Source organism: Apis dorsata, unplaced genomic scaffold (assembly GCF_000469605.1).
Source record: "Apis dorsata unplaced genomic scaffold, Apis dorsata 1.3 scaffold_383, whole genome shotgun sequence".
In the NCBI taxonomy this organism is placed as follows: domain Eukaryota; kingdom Metazoa; phylum Arthropoda; class Insecta; order Hymenoptera; family Apidae; genus Apis; species Apis dorsata.
In genome coordinates, this window is record NW_006263645.1 from 253,968 (window position 1) to 276,598 (window position 22,631).

A 22,631-nucleotide genomic window follows, 5' to 3' on the forward strand; every position below is an offset into this window, starting at 1 on the left:
ATTAAATAAATCTTTTAAATATATAAATATATTAATTATGATTTTTTTCGTAAAACTTTATGTTAAACTGTAATTTTATATTTGATATAACAATATGAATATTAAAATAATGAGTATTTTAAGTATCATTTATATATCATTATATATCATTATTCGCATCGTAATCAAATAAATCAAATATCTTGATAAGGTCAATTATTGTTTTTTTATATAATATTTGCAATCATTTTATTCACAGAATATCAATATTTTGCTATGAATAAATGGCGAATGAAATATATTATCAACGAAATATTGATAAATGTCGTGACTTCAAAATCGACATTCGTTTTTCGTAGATAATATATATTTTCGACAGCTTTCTTTATTATTTACTATATAAATGTACCATTTTTAAATATTAAAATGCAATCCATTTTTAAGTATTAAAAATCAAATAATGAATGCGTCATATAAACAAAGTGTAAACACACTCGTGATTTTCGCCGGTGCTATTTTTGTATAACTATAAATTATATAAACAATAATGATATTATAATAAATTGTGAAAATGTGAACATTCAAAAAACTTACCTGATATAACCAGTATCATCATCAGAAGATGGATCTGAGAATGGATTTTCTATAACATGACTTTTTTTATCGTAACGCAACATTCTCCATACATAACAAACGCATCACATCAAAGACAACGTCGTCGTCATTCATTAAAGAACTCGCGCAGATGCAATAAACTTGCGCTGTTGCCATTTACTTGACAAACAGGTGTTTGAAAAATAGAATAATCAAATAGCGCGGGTAATTTTGAAATGTCTCGAATATATTAAATTATATTTATATACATATCATAACAAAACATAAATATTATTAATTATGATTATTTTAAATCATTTTAATTATTTATATTTAATTTATATTTAATTATAAAAATACATATATCCAGTTCTAATTTATCATTTCTTGTATAATTACATATAATAATATAATTGTTACATATAAAATACATATAAAATAAATACTATTTTTTTCACATTGAAGATAAATGTAAACACACATACATACAAATATTTTATGAAATACATACTATTTAACTTTTTTATTATTTATAATTATTTAAAGAAAATTGTACAATATGAAAATATAAATTATTAAATTGTAATAAAATTTTGAGAAAGTAAAATTTTATTCAAATAAAAAAATATAATTACTTACAAATACTACATTACAAAATAAATAGTTTATATTTTAATATATATAATTTTTATTAATCATATTTTATTCTTAATCATATTTTATTCACAACATGAAAAATTTTTAAAGTAATATTAATTATAAAATTATATTATATATTCCTCAATATATCCAAAAGAAAAAAAAGTTATACATCATATACAATTTAATCATAAATTGGAAAAAAATTTGACAAGTTGTAAATAAATAAAATTGATATTAAAAAATTATATTAAAAAAGAATAAATCGGGATCAGAATAATATATTTAGTATATATGATATGATTTTTTTATTTAAACAATATCTAACTTTTTCAGCAAAGTACAAGAGATTTTCATATATCTTCGCACCAACAAATACAATGTTTACTAACTTTGTGATCTTATCTTGTGTGTTTTTATATGTACTTCAATAATTAATCAATAATACTGTTATAAAGATACTTTTCTCAATGTAAAAGTGGAATATTCGAAAATAATTATAACAATTTATGAAATATCGTCAAGCAATAATTATAAAAATTTATTTAAGATATAAAAAAGAATATTTTTTTCTGCCATGAATTTTTTTTTACGCTTGGATATATCAAAAAAAAAAATTATAGCACCGTGACACTTTGAATATATGCGCACCGTTAAAGGTTTTTTTAATAATTTTATGAAGGTAAATACATAAATATATATAAATTGGTTATTAAATTTTATTTCAAATCAAAAGTTTAATAACATAATTTTTTTATAAAATTACAATATACGAATATATATTAAAATAATTTTGTATTTATTACCTTCACAAAAAATTAAATTATTTAGCAATCTACGTTAGGACAATTCATAAATTTTTTACGTCAATGAAGAAAATATATATATTAGTTTTCAATATAAATATATTTAAGTACATTTAAAATATATATAGAAAAAATTCTTGTTTGTATTTTTTATAAATTTTATAAAAAAATTTCTCAGTGAAAAATCCTAACGTATCAAGTATTTTACAAATGTTTTTGGAATGTTTTAAAAATAGCTTTGTTGCTATGCTAACCAAGCGATTAATGGGTAGAATATCCAAATAAGTTTTTATAAAAATGATATTTTTGTCTGTCTGAACATTAGAGCCTGACGTTTATTATATAAAATACTTTGTTATTGCTATTCAATAATCTTTTTTAATAGTACAAATAGACGACTATAAAATCCTTTGCTTGAATTTTCATTTAATATTATTTCAATAATAATAATAATAATATTAATAATATTAATAATAATAATATAATAATAATAATATTAATATTAATAATAATGGTACTAGATTGTAAATATTAATATTTATAATATATAATAATACAATAATAATAACACTACTAATTTGTAAATTGTAGTATTAAATATAATCAAAAAATATCTATTGTTATACATATTTCTTTTTCCTGTATTTTTCCTTTCGTATTTATTGATGATGATAGTACAAAGTGAATTCCGATACATTGATCAGTTTTTAAAGTTCTTCATCATCTTTTTTACTTCATTGCAAAAACTATGTCATCTCATAATAACGCTCTTTGTTTGCATTCCGTCAAAAAATTGGCAGCATTTATAAGGCATTATATATTTTCCCTCGTATCAGCTTGATTAAATTTCATTGTCGTACTGTATAAATTTTTTTTTAAAAAGAAAACTGTTCTAAAACTTATATATGGCGTACCAGACAGCCACATATTATAGTTTTTCAAGCATTCGATCTTTCATACATACATTATTTTTTATTATCCCATTCTTTCTCACATTCATTCTTCCATACTTTCAAAAATCTTCGTACCTATCATTTTTATAGGAACCGCGCAATTACCTTATTGAAGGTATGCAATACAAAGAGTCACGCGATTTTCCTATATTCTATATATTATTATATTACTGATTATTATATCTAGTATTTCAATATACTTATTTCATTATATCAATAAAGGCCACGAGTGTGTATCAATATAAAGTTACTAAACATTAGTTCAAATTCGTTCGTACTAAGTAGTATGTATAATTTCGCAAACGATTTGATGAAATGCTTACATCTCTACTTTTTATGAAGACGGATATCGTTGATTTCATGTTTTCTAAATCAAGCGGTCGCTTGTATATTATTAACCTACTTAGGATAATATTTAGAGATTACTTATAACTCATTAAAAAATAATGATTATTATTTCGTACTGTTTTAAAATGTCAATGTGTTAAATAATTTTATTTATTATTTATATTATATCATTTACTGTAAATATTTACTGTAAATTGCAAAATGATATATCAGAATAAAAATGAAACTGATATGTATATATAAATACATAGCGACCGCTATTAACAAAATAATATAATTGGTAAATAGAAGTAAGCAAATAAAAATACAAAATATTTCTCGGCAAATCCTTACCAAGGACGGACAATATGCGACATGATAAGAATCACGACAAGAAGATAATTACTGAAACGAAATTATATATGTGACGTTAATGTTTAATGACCGACAGTAATACTTCGAAAAAGAAAATACTAGTGCGCCGGTGCTCATAATCTTGTATGTAATGTTTTGAAGAAATAAAATAATATTCACAAATTATGTAACACATTTTCTTGACATTTTAGCAAAAAGGGATATTGTTAGAAAAAAAAAAACAACAGTAGCTAATAATATATATTAATAGTTAAAATAACAAATTATTACGAATTAACGTTAAATATTTTATAGCTAAAACAGCAAGAAAATTTACATTTGTTATGAAAAAATATATAAATATTTTGCTTTACGAAAAACTGCTTAACAGCGATCAACGTGGAAGCATACATGGAAGACGGCGCAAGTTGGTCGCTCGTCGCGTTCCTTGCCAATTATGAAAAATTTTTTACTTAGCTGTACTTCAGACTATAGAATCGTCTTCAAAAAATAGTAATACATATTATAAACTTTACATTTCGCTTATAAATTGTAAGCGACTTATATCTTGAGACATCTTCAAAAAAATATTATAAAATAATATGTTGAAGCTCTAAATTGTCTTTATATATGAATTAGCGAATCTGTCTTTCACATAGAATAAATGATTACTGAGTTCCATGTGTACATGAAATTGAAAGAGAATTTAAAGATAGGATGAAATGGGCAGGCAAATAGATAAATGCATACATAATTTACATGTTCTCAAATTGATCAACACGGCGCTTAGTATTGCCTTTGCGAATCTCACGAAGCGTTTTGTATTTATCACGACCTTGTTTAACATTTTCCTTATGAATTTTATCCATAACGGTTTCTTTTGATTCATCACGCGATTGTGCAAGATCTTTCTTCAATGCCTGAAAAATATAATTGAGTAAAAAAATTGTTGAATTTATAAAATGTTTTATAAAGTTAAAAAAAAATTCATTATTTATAATAATATTACTAAATATAAATAAAAATCAGTACCTTAAGTTGGTCATGAAGACGTTCATTTCTTTCTGCCAAAGTACGTCGCTCCTCGACTGGATCAATTATTGATTCATCAGTTGCAAGATCTTTAGTAACATCACCATGAGAAACTTCGTCTTCTCCTTCTTCTTCACCTTCTTCATTTTCTTCAACATGATGATGATGGGGTGTTGTATTAGCTTGAAATGCTCGATCAGCTTCTTCTTGTCTTAATCTATATATAAAAAAATATTGATTTAAAATATAAAATATAATATTTTTTTATGTATATTTTAAATGTAGAAAAAAGAAATTATATACTTGGCAGCTTCAAATACTTCTTCCAATCTCCTTGCTTCTGCATCTTTTGCTACTACTTCAGATTGTATACGTTGTATTTCTTCTTGTTTGGCTCGTATTTCTTGCTCAAGTTTAGCACGTTCGGCAGCTTCCATTTCATGTGAAAGTTCAAGTTTTTCCATCATAGCCGTAAGTTCCTTCACATAAAAATAAGTCATGTAGAAACGTATATCATAAGAAAATTACATTTCACACGAAACCATACATACTTTTTGGCGATCTTCTAATTCTTCTTTAGCAGCTTGCAATTGTCTAAGATGTTCTTCTAAACGTCGAATCATTTCTTGAGCTTCATTTAACTCAGCTTGCCGCCTATCCATTTCTTCTGCCATATTTCGAAGCCTTTCTTCATATTCTTGTTGTTTCCTCTCTGCACGTTCTCTTGCTGCTATCTCTAATTGTAACTTTTCTCTTTGTTGCTGTTTGGCAATTTTCTCTTCTCTTGCTTGCGCCTTTAGATTATAAATATTTTGTAATTACAGAAATAATTCATTATTTGCAATAAAAAATAGATAAAGATACTAAAGAAACAAATCTAAAACATACCTTCATCTGCTGTACATCAATTGTATCTGGTTTACGTCGACGCATGTAAAGTTCATGATTGCCCATGCATAATGCCAAAATTCGCTTGTTTATTTTAACTCTAGTGGCAAAGAAGACAAAATCTGGTGCCTTTTTATCAATTGGTTTGATTATAAATTTTTTTTCATTAAATGAAATATTTCTTATCTCAGACCATGGAAAACCGATTTTTGGTGTCAATTTGTCATCTTTCTCGTATATGTTCAAACCCAAAGCATCAACACCTAACCATAGATCTGTACCCTTTTTGTTACGAATTTCAAAATAGTTTACTCCATACATTTCCAAATCCTAAATACATATATTAATTATACAATAAATTATATATTTACATAATAAATTAACACAAAAAATTATCAAATCATTACTTGAGCGATTTTTAGATACTCCATCATTGCATCTTCACGTAACATTCCACGATGTTCTTGCCACCAATTAGTAATCGAACTTTCCCATTCTTCTTTGCTCATTTTGTGTTGATCCACAACTCGTTGTGGCAATAATCGATCATTTATCAAAAAACCAGCAGTATGCGTACCTTTTTGAAAATCTCCATGTTTCGCTTGAACTGCATAAGAAGCTAATAATACAGATGTTTCCGGAGGACAATAAATTTCATCCGTAAGAATAGCATTTTTCACCTAAATATAATTCATATATATGTATGTATGCATATATGTATATGTATATGTATATGTGTATATATATATATATTAAATAATAATTCTGATTTTTTTATTTCAACTAATTTCATTATAAAATTTAAACTAACAAATTACACAGTCAAATAAAATGTGTTACTAATATATACTTATAACTAATATAAAAAATTATATTTTTTTATTTTAATTAAAGCTATTTTAAAATTAATTTTAAATTTAAAATTATTTTAAAATTAAAGCTATTTTAATTAAAACTAAGATAAAAACTATTTTTTTTATTATTTTTATATATATATATACGTTTAAATATTAAAAAATAATAGTATCTATAGTATAAATGTAATTCTTTTTTGTATAATAATAATCTTTTCAATATAATATTTTACAGATTAATTTCTTTATTATCTTTATTATATCTACATATAAATCTTGAAAGATTTAGATATATATTTTTTAATATTTTATAATACACAATTAGAAATAAAAATACTATTATATTCACTCATACCTGAAGATAAAAAAGACGCAAGGTGATATCTTGAATTAATTCCTCGGCAACATCTTCGGGATAAAATTTGGCGCGGAATTTGAATTGTAGCGGAGTCTCTTTTTTGACTTCCTGGTTCATCACCTAAAACGTTATTGAATCAATTAGAAAAATATGTAAAAAAAAATTTTGGTAGGAACATACTCAAAAAATTTGGAAAAAAATAAATGGCCAATCTAAATCATCCCATCGTTTGAAAACGTGCAAAGTGATATTTCTCATCAGTGTACATGATGGAATAGTGATATTTCACATGCAAAATAAAATATCGGCGTAACTCTTATAGCATAATTAAATGACAAAAACAGTAACGTGATATTAAAGTAATAAATATAATATTTTTATCATATTATATTGTGATATAATACAAGCATTAAGATAATACATTGCCACATGAACTTCTGATTTAGCTTACGATAAGATTATTATGATCTAAAATATTTTTTGCCTAATATATCTTTTTGTGATTTGAAAGTCCAAGAAAGGATACGAAATGCTTAAAACATTTATTGAATTTTTGCTTTTTAAAAGATACAAACATGATAGTTATCTATCTAAACATTTTATAAATGGAAAATGATTATTGCGATGACGTTTTGATTAACAAGATTATTTATTAGTCTCACAGGTATGTGAATATCTTATCTAATACAAAAAAAAAATAGGGATATACGATGAGATATAAAAAAACAAAAAACATGTAGACTTTTTGAAACTACTGATTGATGTGTTCATAATCAAGTTATTTAGAGTTAGTAAAAATTAGAAATTATTGTGAAATTTGACTTAACTTAATTAAAGAATATTCTTGTCTGATTAAATAGAATTAATCATAATATTAGTTATAGGATTCGCTTTTTAGATCTAAACTCTGTTAAGATATAATTTTTTTCATTTAACTAAAGACCACCATTTTATTTTATAAAAATAAAAATAAATTCTTATTTAATGCAATTATTTTATTCAACAGAATTAAATATTCAGAATGAAACATTTTTATGAAAATTCTCAATAAAAATATCTAAGATAATACATTACATTTAATTAAAATACATTGTGTTTGTGTATTTTTTACATTAATATTATCCAATTACAGTTGAAACATTCATTAAATATAATAATATATTAATGTAAAATAAAATATAAAAATATATTTTTATTTTAGAAAAAACAATATTAGAAAAAATAAATAAAATATAATTGTACAATTTTAATTATAAAAATATAATTATTACAAGAATTTCCAAAAATAGATAATAAATATTATTAAATTATTTAATTATTAAAAACACTTAAAATTTCTATATTTTCATTAAGATTTTTAAGTCAAACAAACAATAGAATAAAATTGAAATATGAAAACAGTTGCAATCAAATTAAACACTTTTTTAATTTTATAATTATATTATTCGAAAGTAAATTAAGAAAACATACATATTTCAGAATTATACATAATTTTAAATTGTATAATTATGATATTATTATAATCCATCAAGAAATATAAGTAATATTTACAATATTATAAAAAAGTATGTCAGTAATATTTTCATTATCTGTTACATTTCATAATACATTTCACATACATTTTATTTTACGTTTCATTAAAATTTTCTTTACAATTTATTTTTTATTTCATTTTTATGTAAATAGATTTGAAAAAACTTGTTCTTTAAATATATTTAACATAAAAAATTTAACATAATAAATTTAAAAATTAATTGCTTTGCATTTTTTAAAAAATCTTAAAAAGGAAATTATTCGTTTATAAATATAATTTCAACAAAAATTATTCAACTTAAATTGAATCTATAAATTTTAAAAATCTAAATAAAATCTATATACATATTTGTTGTTAATTTATGCAAAAAGATCGATTTTTTATTTATTTTTAAAAGCAAATATATAAGTAATATACATATTAAAAAAAAATTTCACATATTTTTAATAATTACTTTTAAAGTTTTTAAAAAAAAATTTATTTCTATAATTATAAATTAATTGGAATATTTTTTAAATATACATAAACATAACATGTGTAATTTATAGTAATTCATTATATGTAAAAATAATATATTCACTTAAAAAAAGTTAATAAATTTATTGTAATAAACTAACGAAAATAATATAAAAAAAAAAGTGAAAAATTCACAATTAAGAAATTTATAAATTATAATGAAGTTAATATTTAGATATTCAATTGTTATATTTTAACTGCATAAGAATCCACAATTTAATAATAATTAGAAACAATTATTTAAGTTCATGATAAAAAAAAAGTTTATGGTGGTCTCCAGTCATGTTCGAATCTTGTAACACACGGTTGAGCGTTACGAATGCGGAACCGCATCCGTAGACCTCGTACGGAAGTGCCAATCGAATTCCCGGATATGCCTTGATCACACCGCTGACATCACATTATGCTGTACTACTACCACTTTTTTCATAATTATTATTGATATCTCAGCATGATTGTATAATTTCATGGTCAGAAACAAAAAACTTCAAAAAAAAAAATAGAAAAAAGAAAGACAAAAATAGAAATAATGTAATGTAATGAACACTATGAAGTCAAGATTGTAAATATAACAAGCGTGAGAATTTTGATATAAATATTAATGTAAATTAATTTGTCAATGTCAGAAAAAATAATAAGTGGAAATTAGATATAATAAATTCAATTAATTTGAGTTTATTATAGTATAATATCATATTATATTAACTTGATTTGAAATGTTTCAAGTTTCAAGTGAAGTTGAGTTCATTTTTTGACAATTTTAAAATTAATTCTCAAATTAACTAGATTTGACTTTATTTTATTTGATTTTTTTTATTTTTTTATATATGAAACATATTTTTTTATGTTATAAATCAACTATTTAATGATTATGAAAATGATTATGAAAATATTCACATAAACAATTTTTAAGAATATTTTAAATAATATAAAACGAATGAAATGTTAAATATTGTTTAAACTATATAACAAATTAAAAATTTGATATTTTTATACAAAAATATTTAATTCAAATTTTTTCATATGAAATTTCCAATATGAACAATAAATTATTCTTGTATACTGAAAAATATTATTAAAAAATCTAATTTAATTGAAATATATATAAAATTGCATTACTTATTTCTTCTTCAGATTTATGTGTTATTATATTTTTTGTTATAAAATTCATAAAAATCGAAATTTTTAAAATATTTATTAATAGATGGCCACTAAAGATTAAAAAAAATGCATTATCTTATAAATTAATATAAAAAAAAGCATGGTTTATGTAATAATGATTATGCTCAATTATAAATGTAAATATTAGCTATTTATTTTTCATCAACTCCTTATAATTATATCTATCTTAATTAATCGTTAAATGCATTAATTTTTTCTGTATAAAATTTACTTTTGATAGGTTTATGATTGTTTGTTGAATATATATAATATAAATATCATTCCTAACATTAAATTGTTAAGAAGAATATATATAAAATTATATAAACTAATTCTAATGAGAATTAAAAACTTTTTAAAAAAATATGACTTTTTTAAGATTTAACTTTGCAAATCATAATTATTGTTTTAAATCATATTTATCGAATATTGCAATTAATGTAATTATACTGAATTTATTATATATTAAAAATTTAATCTAAATTTAAATGCAAAAATCTTAAATAAAAATCTTTGCTTGCTTTTTTTTAGAAGAAAATAAAAATATTGAAAATATATTTCAATATAAATATCATTCAAGATCTCTTAAAATTATTATATAATTTATAATTATATATTAAGATCTTAAAAATTTACATAAGAACTTTTATACAATGCAATTTCCTTAATGATCAATGCATATATATGCATGTATTTATGTAAATTTATTAATTATTTAATTAAAATACAATTAGCTAATATACATAAAAATAAAATAATTTAATTAAATTTTTATTTTACAATTTAAAAATTCTGTTTATTAAAAATATATTTAAACATTATAAAAAAAATGATTTAAAGCCATCTTGTTACCTTGTGATTACAAGGTACATAAAAAATATTATAATAAAAATATTTTAAATTTATAAAAATTTTCTTATTTAAATTTTTTAATTTATAATAAATTTAAAAGATTAAATAATAGTTTCGATATTAAATTACCATTATACATTCACATATATATATTTTATAATAATAATAATAATAATAACAAATGCATTTAAAGATTAATAAAGATTATAAATTATTATCGAAATCAAACTAAGGAAATAAATAAAAATCAAACGAAAGAAAAAACTGTGTGCGTAACTTTTACTAGCTGTAATTGTTAATTTTGCATTCAGTAAAAAAATGTTTATTTTTTTAGATAAATACGTGATAAAAAAAAAAGCATTAATTGCAGTGTTCGATTTGAATTTATAATACAAGCGTCTCTGTAAACGCCAAGATCAATCCTCGATTAATTATAATTTATTATTCTTAGAAAAACATTATGAAAATGTTACAATATTATATTTACATCTTGATAAATAATTCAATCTATTAATTTGTTAAATCACATATGAATGAATCTATATGAATTTTTTTTTATTATTTTTGCGTAGAAAATCACTCGTTATTTTTCATGATACGCAAATTTTACACATATGTATATATGTATGATCATACATGTGTAAAAACAAAATTTTCTTAAGTTAAAATTATATAGTTGTGATATATAATTCAATTTTTATTAAAAAAAAATAAATAAATAAACAAAATTTGAATTTATTAAATTTTCTCCAGAAAAGACACATTTAAAAATTTCAAATTTTTATCCATTCGAAAATTAAAACTAACATATTAAAAATATTTATTATTGCAATAATAAAATGAATCAGGATATTATCATTTAGTTCGAGGATTTTAATCTAAGCGTTGGGACAATTATCTCACGGTTCATGTCTACTAAGGTTTAAAAAACTTTAATTACAGTCTTACGTGCCAGAATTTTTGAAGACCACACGGTAGCACCTGCAATTATTTGCCAATATTGTCACATATTGTTTTTGGTCTTGTAATTTTATTGTCGAGAATGAAACTGATAAAGGATAGTTTAAAATGGTATATTGAAAGATGACTTATAAATGAATAAAATGTCGATTTATTTGGACATTTTCTTTTAAAATATTGACAAATTATAAATATTTCATATATGTCTATATAAAAGAAGTTTATTTTTTTTTATATTATATAAGTTTATTTTTTTAATTTTATATTGAATAAATAGTATTAGAAATAACAATTAAATTTTATATTATAATTAAGTGATAAAAATAAATAAGTATTATATATAAGTATAAGAAGTATATTTAATTAATAAATATTGAAAAATATTGAAAAAACATATTTTATTCAATTACTCAATATAATAAATAAACATAAATAGAAATTTAATTTTAATTTAATAAAAATAAAATATTTAAGTAAGTTAAAAATTATAATATTCATTAAGTTGATATAGCTATATACTATTATGAAAATATAGTTAAATGCATCTTGTTAACATAAGCAAATATTAGATATAATAAATAAAAAGTAATTTTCACGAAAATAAATCCTAGTATATGAAAAAATAATATTTTGTTTTTAATTTATCTTTTTATAAAGAATAATTTTTTTCCGATGTACTATCAATTATCCAAAAAAAATTTAATATAATTATTTTACTATTTAAATAAAATTCAATATTAATTATAAAATTCAATAACACTCGCATATTTTTAATTATTCTAAAATAAAAATCATTTTAATAAACTTTTGACATTATTATTACAAACGAATTTTTCAATAATTTCATTCATTTTATCATAAAAAATAAATACTGTAATAAGTAAAATTTTATTAATATAGTATTATAATATAGTATATATAGTATTATGTATAATTATCCCAAATCAATTCATTATCGATAATATATATATAATGACATTATAGTAATTTCTAAATTCTATTTTTAACAAAAAAAACAAAAATTATGTGACCCGATATCTCAAGAAATTCATTATCATTAATAATCGATAAAAAAAATTATTACTTCTATTTAGCTTTAAATACAAATAAATAAAATAAAATTTATAAAAAGGAAAAAAAATATCGTTCAACAAATATTTCTTTCTGTTTCAACAATGGCACATTACTAAAATTTGAACGTAAATTCACGCTTAAGCTTTAATTTGAAACAAACTATAATTAAAAAATGCTAATTAGAAAAAAAATAAATGCGCAATGTGTTTCGTATAAATTGTTCCGAGATATGTTTTCCAAAACATGTCACTCAATTATGAATCGAAATTATACTATTGTACAATTGATATTAAAAGCGTGTTCCAAGGACATCGATAAATCGTACTAGTCACGATTTGAAAATGTTATGTCGTACCACTGTGAAATTATAATACAAATACATATAAACAACTAATTATTTAATATTATTATAATATACACCAAATGATTATAGATGAATGATATGGATGAATGGTCTTTTTTTTTTTGCACTTACCTCATTTGGGAATAAAGTGTGTAAATAAATTATAAAGAATGTTCTAAAGATATTAGATAAAAAAATAACATAACATACAGAAAATAACATAACATCATTTATCATTTAGAAAATGATATGAAATGCTATGTTTTTATCATAAGACAAAGTATTAATATTTATTACATTAAGTTAGGTTCTGAAAATTCTTTTCGTTTCCTTATTATATAAATCTTCCTAAAAATTCTTTTAGAAGTTTTTATTATATTAGTTTTCCAAAAATAGTTTTGATTACATAAAATATGGATTTAAAAGATTTTTTATATTTTATCATTTGAAATTTATAAGATTTTATTTGGAATATACAAAATCTAAAATATAAATATCTATCATTATTTTCCTGAAACTTTTTTTATTCCAATTTCTAAACTGTGATTTTAACTTATTTGAAAAATAAATGTATAATGTCACTTAAACAGTGGTATTTCTTTACTAAGAATCATCAATTCATTTTTTTATTTCATTAGATATTTAATTAAAACTATGAAAAAAAATTCTATAATCTGCATCCTATAAATTCTTAATTTTTTAATATTATTAATTAGTAAATTATGTAAGATTATATAAGAAAATTATAGATTTTTTGTGAAGAAACTATGAAGATTATTATTGATGTTAAAAAACAATTAAATATCTATAAAAAATAATAAATAATTGAATATGAATGAAAACTGTTTTTCTCAAATCTTGACCAAACATGTAAATAAACGAAAAGAATTTTTAAAATAAATTAATATAAATGATGAAAGATTTAAGAGAAAATTCTAGAAATTAAAACAAAAAAAAGTGTGCAAAATGTCATTAAAGTTTATTTTTAATATTTGAATTTAATTTTGTATTAAATCTTTTATAATTTATAAAATAAACATTACAATTTTTGTAGACTAACTTTTATATTTGTTTAGTCTCTAGAATCATTCTTTAGATTTTTTTTACTTCGTTCGAACGGTAATTTTGATTCATGAACGTATTGGAATGCGCAGTATACAATATACAAAAATATATTAGACTTCACTTTTAAAGATAATTTTGATAATTTTCGCTTCGTCTTATCAACAAATGTTTCTTTTTTTTTTGAAATTCTACCATAAAAATCATTCGCAAAATTCATTATAATAACATAAAATAAATATCTTTTTTATATGATTTTTCAATTTTATATATGCTTATTATCAATTCTTGAAATTATTATGGAAATTTTATACAATAATCTTTATTATTTATAATAAAAATTACGATTATTGCAATATTACCTGAATTAAACTTAATTATATTTACATTTTCTAGAACCAAATATTATTTATTCAATCGATTCCTTTATATTTTTATAATATGAATGTAAATTCTATAAACATTATTATTTAATCATTATAATTTAAATAATTTAAATAATATAATTATAAACATTATCAATTTATATTTTCAAAACTCAAATAATTCATGTATATTTTTATTGTTTAAAAATTTTAGCAACATTATCGTTTAGTAGCATGCATTCGAATAAGGAACAAATATAATTCGAATATTTGAACAAATATGATCATAAATTTCTATTCTATTTATTTTAGTAATAAACTGATATATATATATAATTACGTCAATATTAAATGGAACTGGTAAAAATAATTGTCAGGTAATTATATATTCTAGAACACAATAATCCATATCAAATTATATTAGTATATATATATGTTTACTACATATGTTCAATACTCTATATTATTAGAATATTTGCATATTTATGAAATCTGCAACTTATAATGAAAAGATTATATATTAACAGTCATGTTATAAGATAGTAGAAGAAATATATTTTTCATTATTTTTATATTCAAATGTATTTTTGAGAACTTGTTATTTTTTCACAATTATAATAATAGTTATAGTTAAAGTAGAAGTAAAAAAATATAATAGTTATCATCTTACTTAAAAATGGGAGATAGTTTAAAAAGAAAATAAAGAACAAAATTTTTAAATTACGATTTAGAATCGTTTAGATTCAAAAACGAATTTTTTCATCAAAAAAAAATTATTTGAAAAATAAAATTCTGTATAAAATTTATATAAAATTAGAATAAATGTTCATCAATGTATATAATTTTTATCGAATAACAAATTAATAATAAAACATATTTTATTCGAAATTTATTATTAGGAATTTATAATCCTATTTTATATACATATCTTTATTTTTAATATTATAAAATCAAAGTAAAAAAGAGAAGGAGAAAAAAAGGAGAAAATTGTATAATCGAGCTATAACATTGCAAAACAATTACTTTATTATATAATGAAATAGAAATTATATATCAATTAATCATAATGAACGAAATTAAAATGCATAATATTATTTGCGTATCTTAGATAAAAAATAAATCAAAAAATCTTTGATCTTATAATCTACAAATGCTTTTGTATAATTTGAAAATATGCAAATATAATTTATTATGTTGATTAAACTCATAACTTACCCTAGACAAGAACGGAAGTAGTCCACTCTTCCAGTTGTTAATATTGCGGTTAGCATGCGTTCAAAGAATGAAAATACATTAAAGTTAAGTATACAAAAAAGCTATTTGGATGTTCGGCTACATGCTTATCCTTGAAATTACTGTGTAACTCGAGAGCATCGACTTCAGAGCAAATGAAAAAGTCAATGAAAGATCGTATAAAAACACATTAATTTCAAAGATTGTCCATATGAAATTTGTCCATATGAAATTTATCTATAAAACGGATAAACACCAAAGGTTGCTGTGTGAATTTATTTTAAGCACGATCATTGTATATCTATGTGGAATCAAATTATTAAGTGTTTGGGAAAAATATATCCAATCATTGATATATATATTTAATTATTTTTGTAGGATCGATTCTAGAAATTCAAACAAACATAAAAATTAGTACAAAAATATCAATTAAGGCTTATTTATTAAGCCTTATTTATAAGCAACATAAATTTGCAATAAATGAAACGAAGCGATTTGATAAAAATAAAATGATACCATTCTATTTCATTTCATCTAATAAAAATTTAAATTGCTCATAACTTAATAAATAAATAATTGATATTTTTATATACAAACTTTTTTATTTATTTTGATTATTCAAAATCAATTTTCCAAAAATATTTCATGAATATATATTAACATCCTGTATATACATGAGTATATCATCTCATATATTTTTAAAATTATTTATAAAAAAATGTTTTAAATAAAAATTGTATATTTTTGAAAAAAATAAAATGGAAATAATTTCATGTAATAAATAAAGAGTTAATTATTTAAAAGTCAATTTTTTTTAATAAAATCATATATTTTTAAATACAATTGTTTCAACAATTATTTTCTATATTAAGCTATTCGTTAAAGAGATATTTAAATATCGATATGATAGTATAAAGATCTTCAACTTGAATAGAAAAAGTTATTCGATCCTTAAATGATTCTAATTTTTTTCTATAATAATTTTTATACATATGCTAGAAAAAGTTCATAGTTCATTTTACAAAATAAACTTATGCGCTCATATTCATATAGATTCATATAAATTAATTTAAATATTTATATAAGAAAGTAAGAATAGTTTATTATTAGACATGTAATATTAAAAAATATTCAAAGATTCTTGAAGATTTCTTGACAATAATTATTCTTGAAATAATTAAATAATAAATGAAATAAGCAACGAAGTGAAATAAATTAAAAATATATGATTTCATTAAAAAAGACAAGATTGACCTTCAAATGTCCTCTACAAAAGATTTACAAAAATCTTATTATATTAAAAAAAAAATTATTTTTTTAATAAAATAAATTATTTTCTTTTTAAAATCAACCTTCATTTGTATTTTTTATTATAATAAATAATTTTGAGAATTTAAATATTATTGATTAAATATTATTTAAATATTTTTGAAATATTGAATTGATTTAATCCATTCTATTTATAATAATAAACAGACAAAATATTCAAAAGATTAATTGAATAAATTGAAAATGGAAAAAAAAAGTTAGTTAGTTTATATGATTACTAATCTGATATATACACACTGTTTTAAAATTATTCTACAGAGATAGTTTAAGTCATTTGAACTTAACAATGATTTTATTTGAATTTAACAATTTCATTTTTTATAATAAAGTTATAAAATAAATATAATTATATTAAAATGATATAATCATGCATTTTACTATTAACATTTAACTATAATAAAAAACATTACATTGAAACAAGATTCGCAAAATATATATCTTCCATGATAGAGTTAATATCATAAACGTTTTGATATAGATATTTCCTTTCCATTGTATTATGCGTAAGTGATCACGTTAAAATTTAATTATATTTGTGCTTTTGATACAGAAAATTTTTTCTTAAAATTCATCTAGAATTTTTCAAAATCATTATAGAATTTTAAAAAATATATATAGATAAATTGAGATAAATTAAAAAAATATATATATTTTTTATATTTTCAATAAATAATACATTGAAATAATTTAATAATTTTTATCAAAATATCATCATTATAATCAAAGATCATAATTTCATAGAAAAGATATTTTCAGAATAATTATATCTGCAGAAAATTTTTCTGACACGAGTCATGATATTCAAGAATGCTGATACTTTACAGAAAAACATTGAAACGCAAGACATGTGCATAATCTCGTATTACAGATAAGCTATGTATACGTATTGCTAAATGAGTAATAAAATTTCTTGCGAATTATTTACTTGAACATTTAAAATAAAAAGAAATAATATTAAGAATAATTAATAATGATTAATAAATATAAATATAAATATAAATAAATATAAAAAAATATAAATATATCACAAAATTTATTACAAAAATTCGTTCCACGATATGCTACACTATGTGTAAATTTAATACATAGGATTTGAAACTTTCGTTACATCATATATAAAAAAAACTATGACTATCGATTCTTTTTTTGAAAATTATTTTTACTGATATATTTCACATTGTTTTTCGTATTTTACAAATTATTAGAAATTAATCGTTGAGAAAATTAATTTTTTATCGTATTTTTATTTAAAAAAATAAATAATATTGTTTTAATAAAAATTTCTAATTCAATATAATTGTAAAATATTCTTCATATTAATATTAATAATTCATATTCTTACCCTGCTACTATTTATATGAGATGAGTCAATTACTGAAATATATAAGGAAATGATATAGTGTTGATAAATTGAAAATGATAAAACAGCTTTAGTTTTTATGGAAAAAAAAATGCTAAAAAGAATCAAAAAATCTTTAATAATATTTTAACAATTTCATATTATAATGATTTTTCAACATGAATAGCTTAATATCTTTTTGTAGGATTAATATATATTAATATATTATAATCCTATTCAGACAATATATGTCCTTCATATGACCTCTATACATTCGAGTCAGAGAAATTAATTAAATCCTGTCTCCCGAAAAAACCATTTAATTCTTATCTGAATTATTTTTTTAAATTATTTTTTAAATTCTTGTATACGATACGAAATAAATTATATATATTTAATCCATTTGTTATAAATCAATAAAAATTTATATCAATTCTAATAATTATGATAATTAAGATTTTTGATAATTTTTTATTGAAAGACAAATTTCTTAATGAAATTTATCTAATATTTTTTAAAATATACATAAGAATAAACGAAATAAAAAATCTGAAGATAGATGTTTAAAAATTTGTAATATTTAAAAATTTCTAACCATTGAACTGTCCTTGCAATAGACATTAGTGATATAAATAGCACGAGGATAAAAAAACAAGATCAAAGAGACATCGTATCAAAGAACTGGTTATAAAGTCACAGAAGGAATAACCGTTTGACCAATTGCTGGAGTCTGTAACATGTTACGTAATAATCAACAGTCTACATGTAAGAAAACAAGCACCTGTATTGCAATTTTCGATTCACAGCCTGTTGCGGAGTACCATTATTCTCGGATAAATTTAATTTCCTCGCGGAATCTTTGATCAACGACTCAACAACTCTTTAAAACATGTATATTCAAAGCATTATGCCGTTATATATCCTTGGAACTTCATAATTTAAAGTGTAAAATAATGAAAAGATTATATAAATTATTTGATGTGCTGTTAACGAATTAATAAGCAAAATTATTTGAAGTGTAATAAAATATAATATATTTTTCTCTTTGAATAATTAGATTCAATAAAATTTTTTTATATTTCAAATTGAATTCGAAAAATGAAATAAAAAAATTACAATACATTATAAAATAATTATTATGAAAATTTTGAAAAAAATTTTTAATGAAATGAATTTTAATAATAATAATAATGATTAAAAATTCAAGTGAATATTCAATTCATACGATGAAGAAGTTTCGAAGTTGCAAGATCTAAGAACGAAAACATTTTTGTGTACAAAGTTAAAATCGTGCAACCACATGATATATATATCATAAATTCAAGATAAATGTTAATTGCTATTTAATGTTTTGCTTCTTCATACTTTCGTGTTCCAAAAAATAATGAAATAAATTTCAATTTTATTCCAAGTAATAACAAATCCATCATATCAAGTAATGAAATATTATTAACTATTACGTTCGAACGTATCTGAAAGTTATCTGTTTATTATTGATAATAGTTGTTTATTATTGAAATATTTTTCATTTAAAAATTTTTATTGAAATTTAACTTAATTTTCTTACAATAAAAAAGTTAAAATTTTGATTTAATTTTGATATATTTTCTTTTATCACAATAATTTTTACATTTTATTTTGAATTATTTATTTATTTATTATTACGTAAGATAAATCTTGTATCTTTTCTATTGATTTAAATTGTATTAATTTATAAAATTATTTATAATTTAAAAATATTATAATGCATGTTAAATAAAAATACATAAAATTTTGCAAAGAATTAATCTTAAAATAAAAATAAAATTAATTAAGAATATTAAAGAGAATTTAACTTTTTATATTTACTTAAATGTACTAAAAAAAATATTTTTGCATATATGAATCATCAAGTCAAAATAATAAACATATTTATACATATATTTATACATATTATAAGCCGATTCTCTCAAAAAAGTAAGAATATTTCGTTTTATTTTAAGATCTTATTTAATAATGCCTTTTGATAAAATGAAACATTAACATCATTCATCTCATAAAAGAATACATGCAATATAATCAGAATAAGAACACTGCGTACGACACACTCATGATTCATCTTATTCTTGCGTATTTGCGACTCTTGTATTAAATGATTAATAAGAATTAAAGAAAAAGCATAATCATACAAATTCTAATGAAATAACAAATGAAGTAACAAAAATAAAACTAGTTACATATATTATGTGCGTATCTAATTCTTTTTTATAACATTTTTTTCGAAATATGACGTTGGATAATATGATTTATCAGATCATACATTAATATCTTTTTAAATGAGTTTGATAATATTTATAATTCGATATTTACCAATAAAATTAAATAAAATATATGTTATTTGTATCAATAAGCAATTTCATAATTTATAAATATACAATTTTTCATTTAACTGAACAATTTGCGCTTATGTAACAAAAAAAAAGTTATGAACAAAAATTTATCAGTATTTAAGATTTATTATTATATTTAAGATTCCACAGATAACAATAATAAATTTCAAAAATGATTTTTTTTTATAGTAAAACCATTATCATAATTATCATCTTTTTTAAATGGAATCATTATATTTTTTTTTTTCGTTATAATATTTTTAAAAGATATTAAGATGAATTCAAAAAAGATATTACATAATATTTTTATTAACGCAATACGATTTATAATAATGAAAATAATAATACATTTCAAGCTCAGATTATTTATGAATAATTTAAATTTGAAAACGGTTGTTATCTTATAATGTTTTATATAATAATAATTGAATATTAAATGTAAAAAAATCATATTTTATTTTGATATATATTCAAAATGTTTTTCGTAATAAAATATTTAGTTCTTTTGTAGAAATTTCAAATTTTGTTGTTTATTATATAATAAACTGAATGTATAGCTCTACATTATAATAAACTAATTTCAATATTATTAATTGTAAATATTTTCTCAAAAAATCAAATGAAAATCAATTAGGAGAATGCCCATTGTTTATGTTAATAAAACAATATGTTAATAAATTTAATTTTGAAATATATTTTTAATATTACTGTACAATAAAATAAGAAAGAATGATCCTATTAAAAATCACATTAATAATTCTTTTGTTATATAATCACAAATAATTGAAAAATTATATTAATCATGTTAAATAAAATATTCTGCACATAACTTCTATAATTTCAATGAATTATTATATAATCCTATTTAATGAAAATTAATGAAAATAGTTTTCCAAATTCACGGTTCACAAATTGTATAAATCGTTATTAGCTTCATCTATAGACGAGAGATATCTCTCCTTATGCAATCTTGTTCATACGACACTTTAAAGTATGGTTATAGTGGATGCGTTTTCTGACGATTTGTTATCCTAACGACTGCGCTTGAAATATTTATAGGATAAATTCACGGAATATCTGAAAAACTAACCACATAACCATTCTCATAAAAACCTATTTATTTGATTGTTTTAACGAAGTAAGAACATTAAATCGTTAGAAAATACACTTACTGTAAATGCAGCCTTAAGCCTCTTTCACACGGCAATACTATTATCGTCGTATTTGTATGATAAATACCAATTGTATATATAAATTCAATAGAATCTTTCAAACAATCGCTATCTAAACTTATTAAGTTTGTATATAGGATCAGTATCATATAAGTATCAAGATATTTATGTTGCCGTGTGAAAAAGACCTTAGACAAGGAAAGGAATGCCATTTCGTGCAAGAAAGTTAACGGGGAAATATATATCTTAATCTTTCTTTTGATACGCTCTCGAATAATGAATAATCATTTACTAAAAATAGCATATTATAAAACTAAAATATTTTACACAGTGATATATTTAAAAAAAATGAAAAATATTCGATAAAAATTAATTCAAAAGTAAAAAAAAATCATAACGAATGATATCATAGCGAAAAGGTTAGATAAAAAAGATAAGCGAATTAATAAAGAATATTAAAACAATGATATGATTGCACGTTCGTAAAAAGCTCTTTTTTTTTTTTTTTTGCTTTTTCGATTCTCGACCGAGAGCAGTA

At 20.4% G+C, this 22,631-nt stretch overlaps 2 protein-coding genes across 3 annotated transcripts in view; both read right to left on the reverse strand.

Moving 5' to 3' along the window:
• The window catches only part of LOC102680179 (mitogen-activated protein kinase kinase kinase 4), an 8,370-nt gene extending 7,638 nt beyond the window's left edge, over positions 1–732 (reverse strand). Inside the window, exon 1 of the mRNA XM_006618973.2 lies at positions 574–732. Within this exon, the coding sequence (XP_006619036.1) occupies positions 574–656 (83 nt within the window). The 5' untranslated portion in view covers positions 657–732. The remainder of the gene's footprint in view (positions 1–573) is intronic.
• Positions 733–2,651: 1,919 nt separating this feature from the next.
• The window catches only part of LOC102680949 (moesin/ezrin/radixin homolog 1), a 27,287-nt gene continuing 7,307 nt past the window's right edge, over positions 2,652–22,631 (reverse strand). The window contains exons 3-10 of one of the 2 annotated variants that reach the window (XM_006618986.2): positions 15,867–15,893; positions 6,782–6,904; positions 5,980–6,252; positions 5,573–5,902; positions 5,236–5,478; positions 4,988–5,163; positions 4,685–4,901; positions 2,652–4,572 (exon numbers count right to left, since the gene is read on the reverse strand). In XM_006618986.2, coding sequence (XP_006619049.1) covers positions 4,408–4,572; positions 4,685–4,901; positions 4,988–5,163; positions 5,236–5,478; positions 5,573–5,902; positions 5,980–6,252; positions 6,782–6,904; positions 15,867–15,893 — 1,554 coding nt within the window. In that variant the 3' untranslated portion in view covers positions 2,652–4,407. The remainder of the gene's footprint in view (positions 4,573–4,684; positions 4,902–4,987; positions 5,164–5,235; positions 5,479–5,572; positions 5,903–5,979; positions 6,253–6,781; positions 6,905–15,866; positions 15,894–22,631) is intronic. The other variant, XM_006618987.2, reaches the window with a different exon arrangement.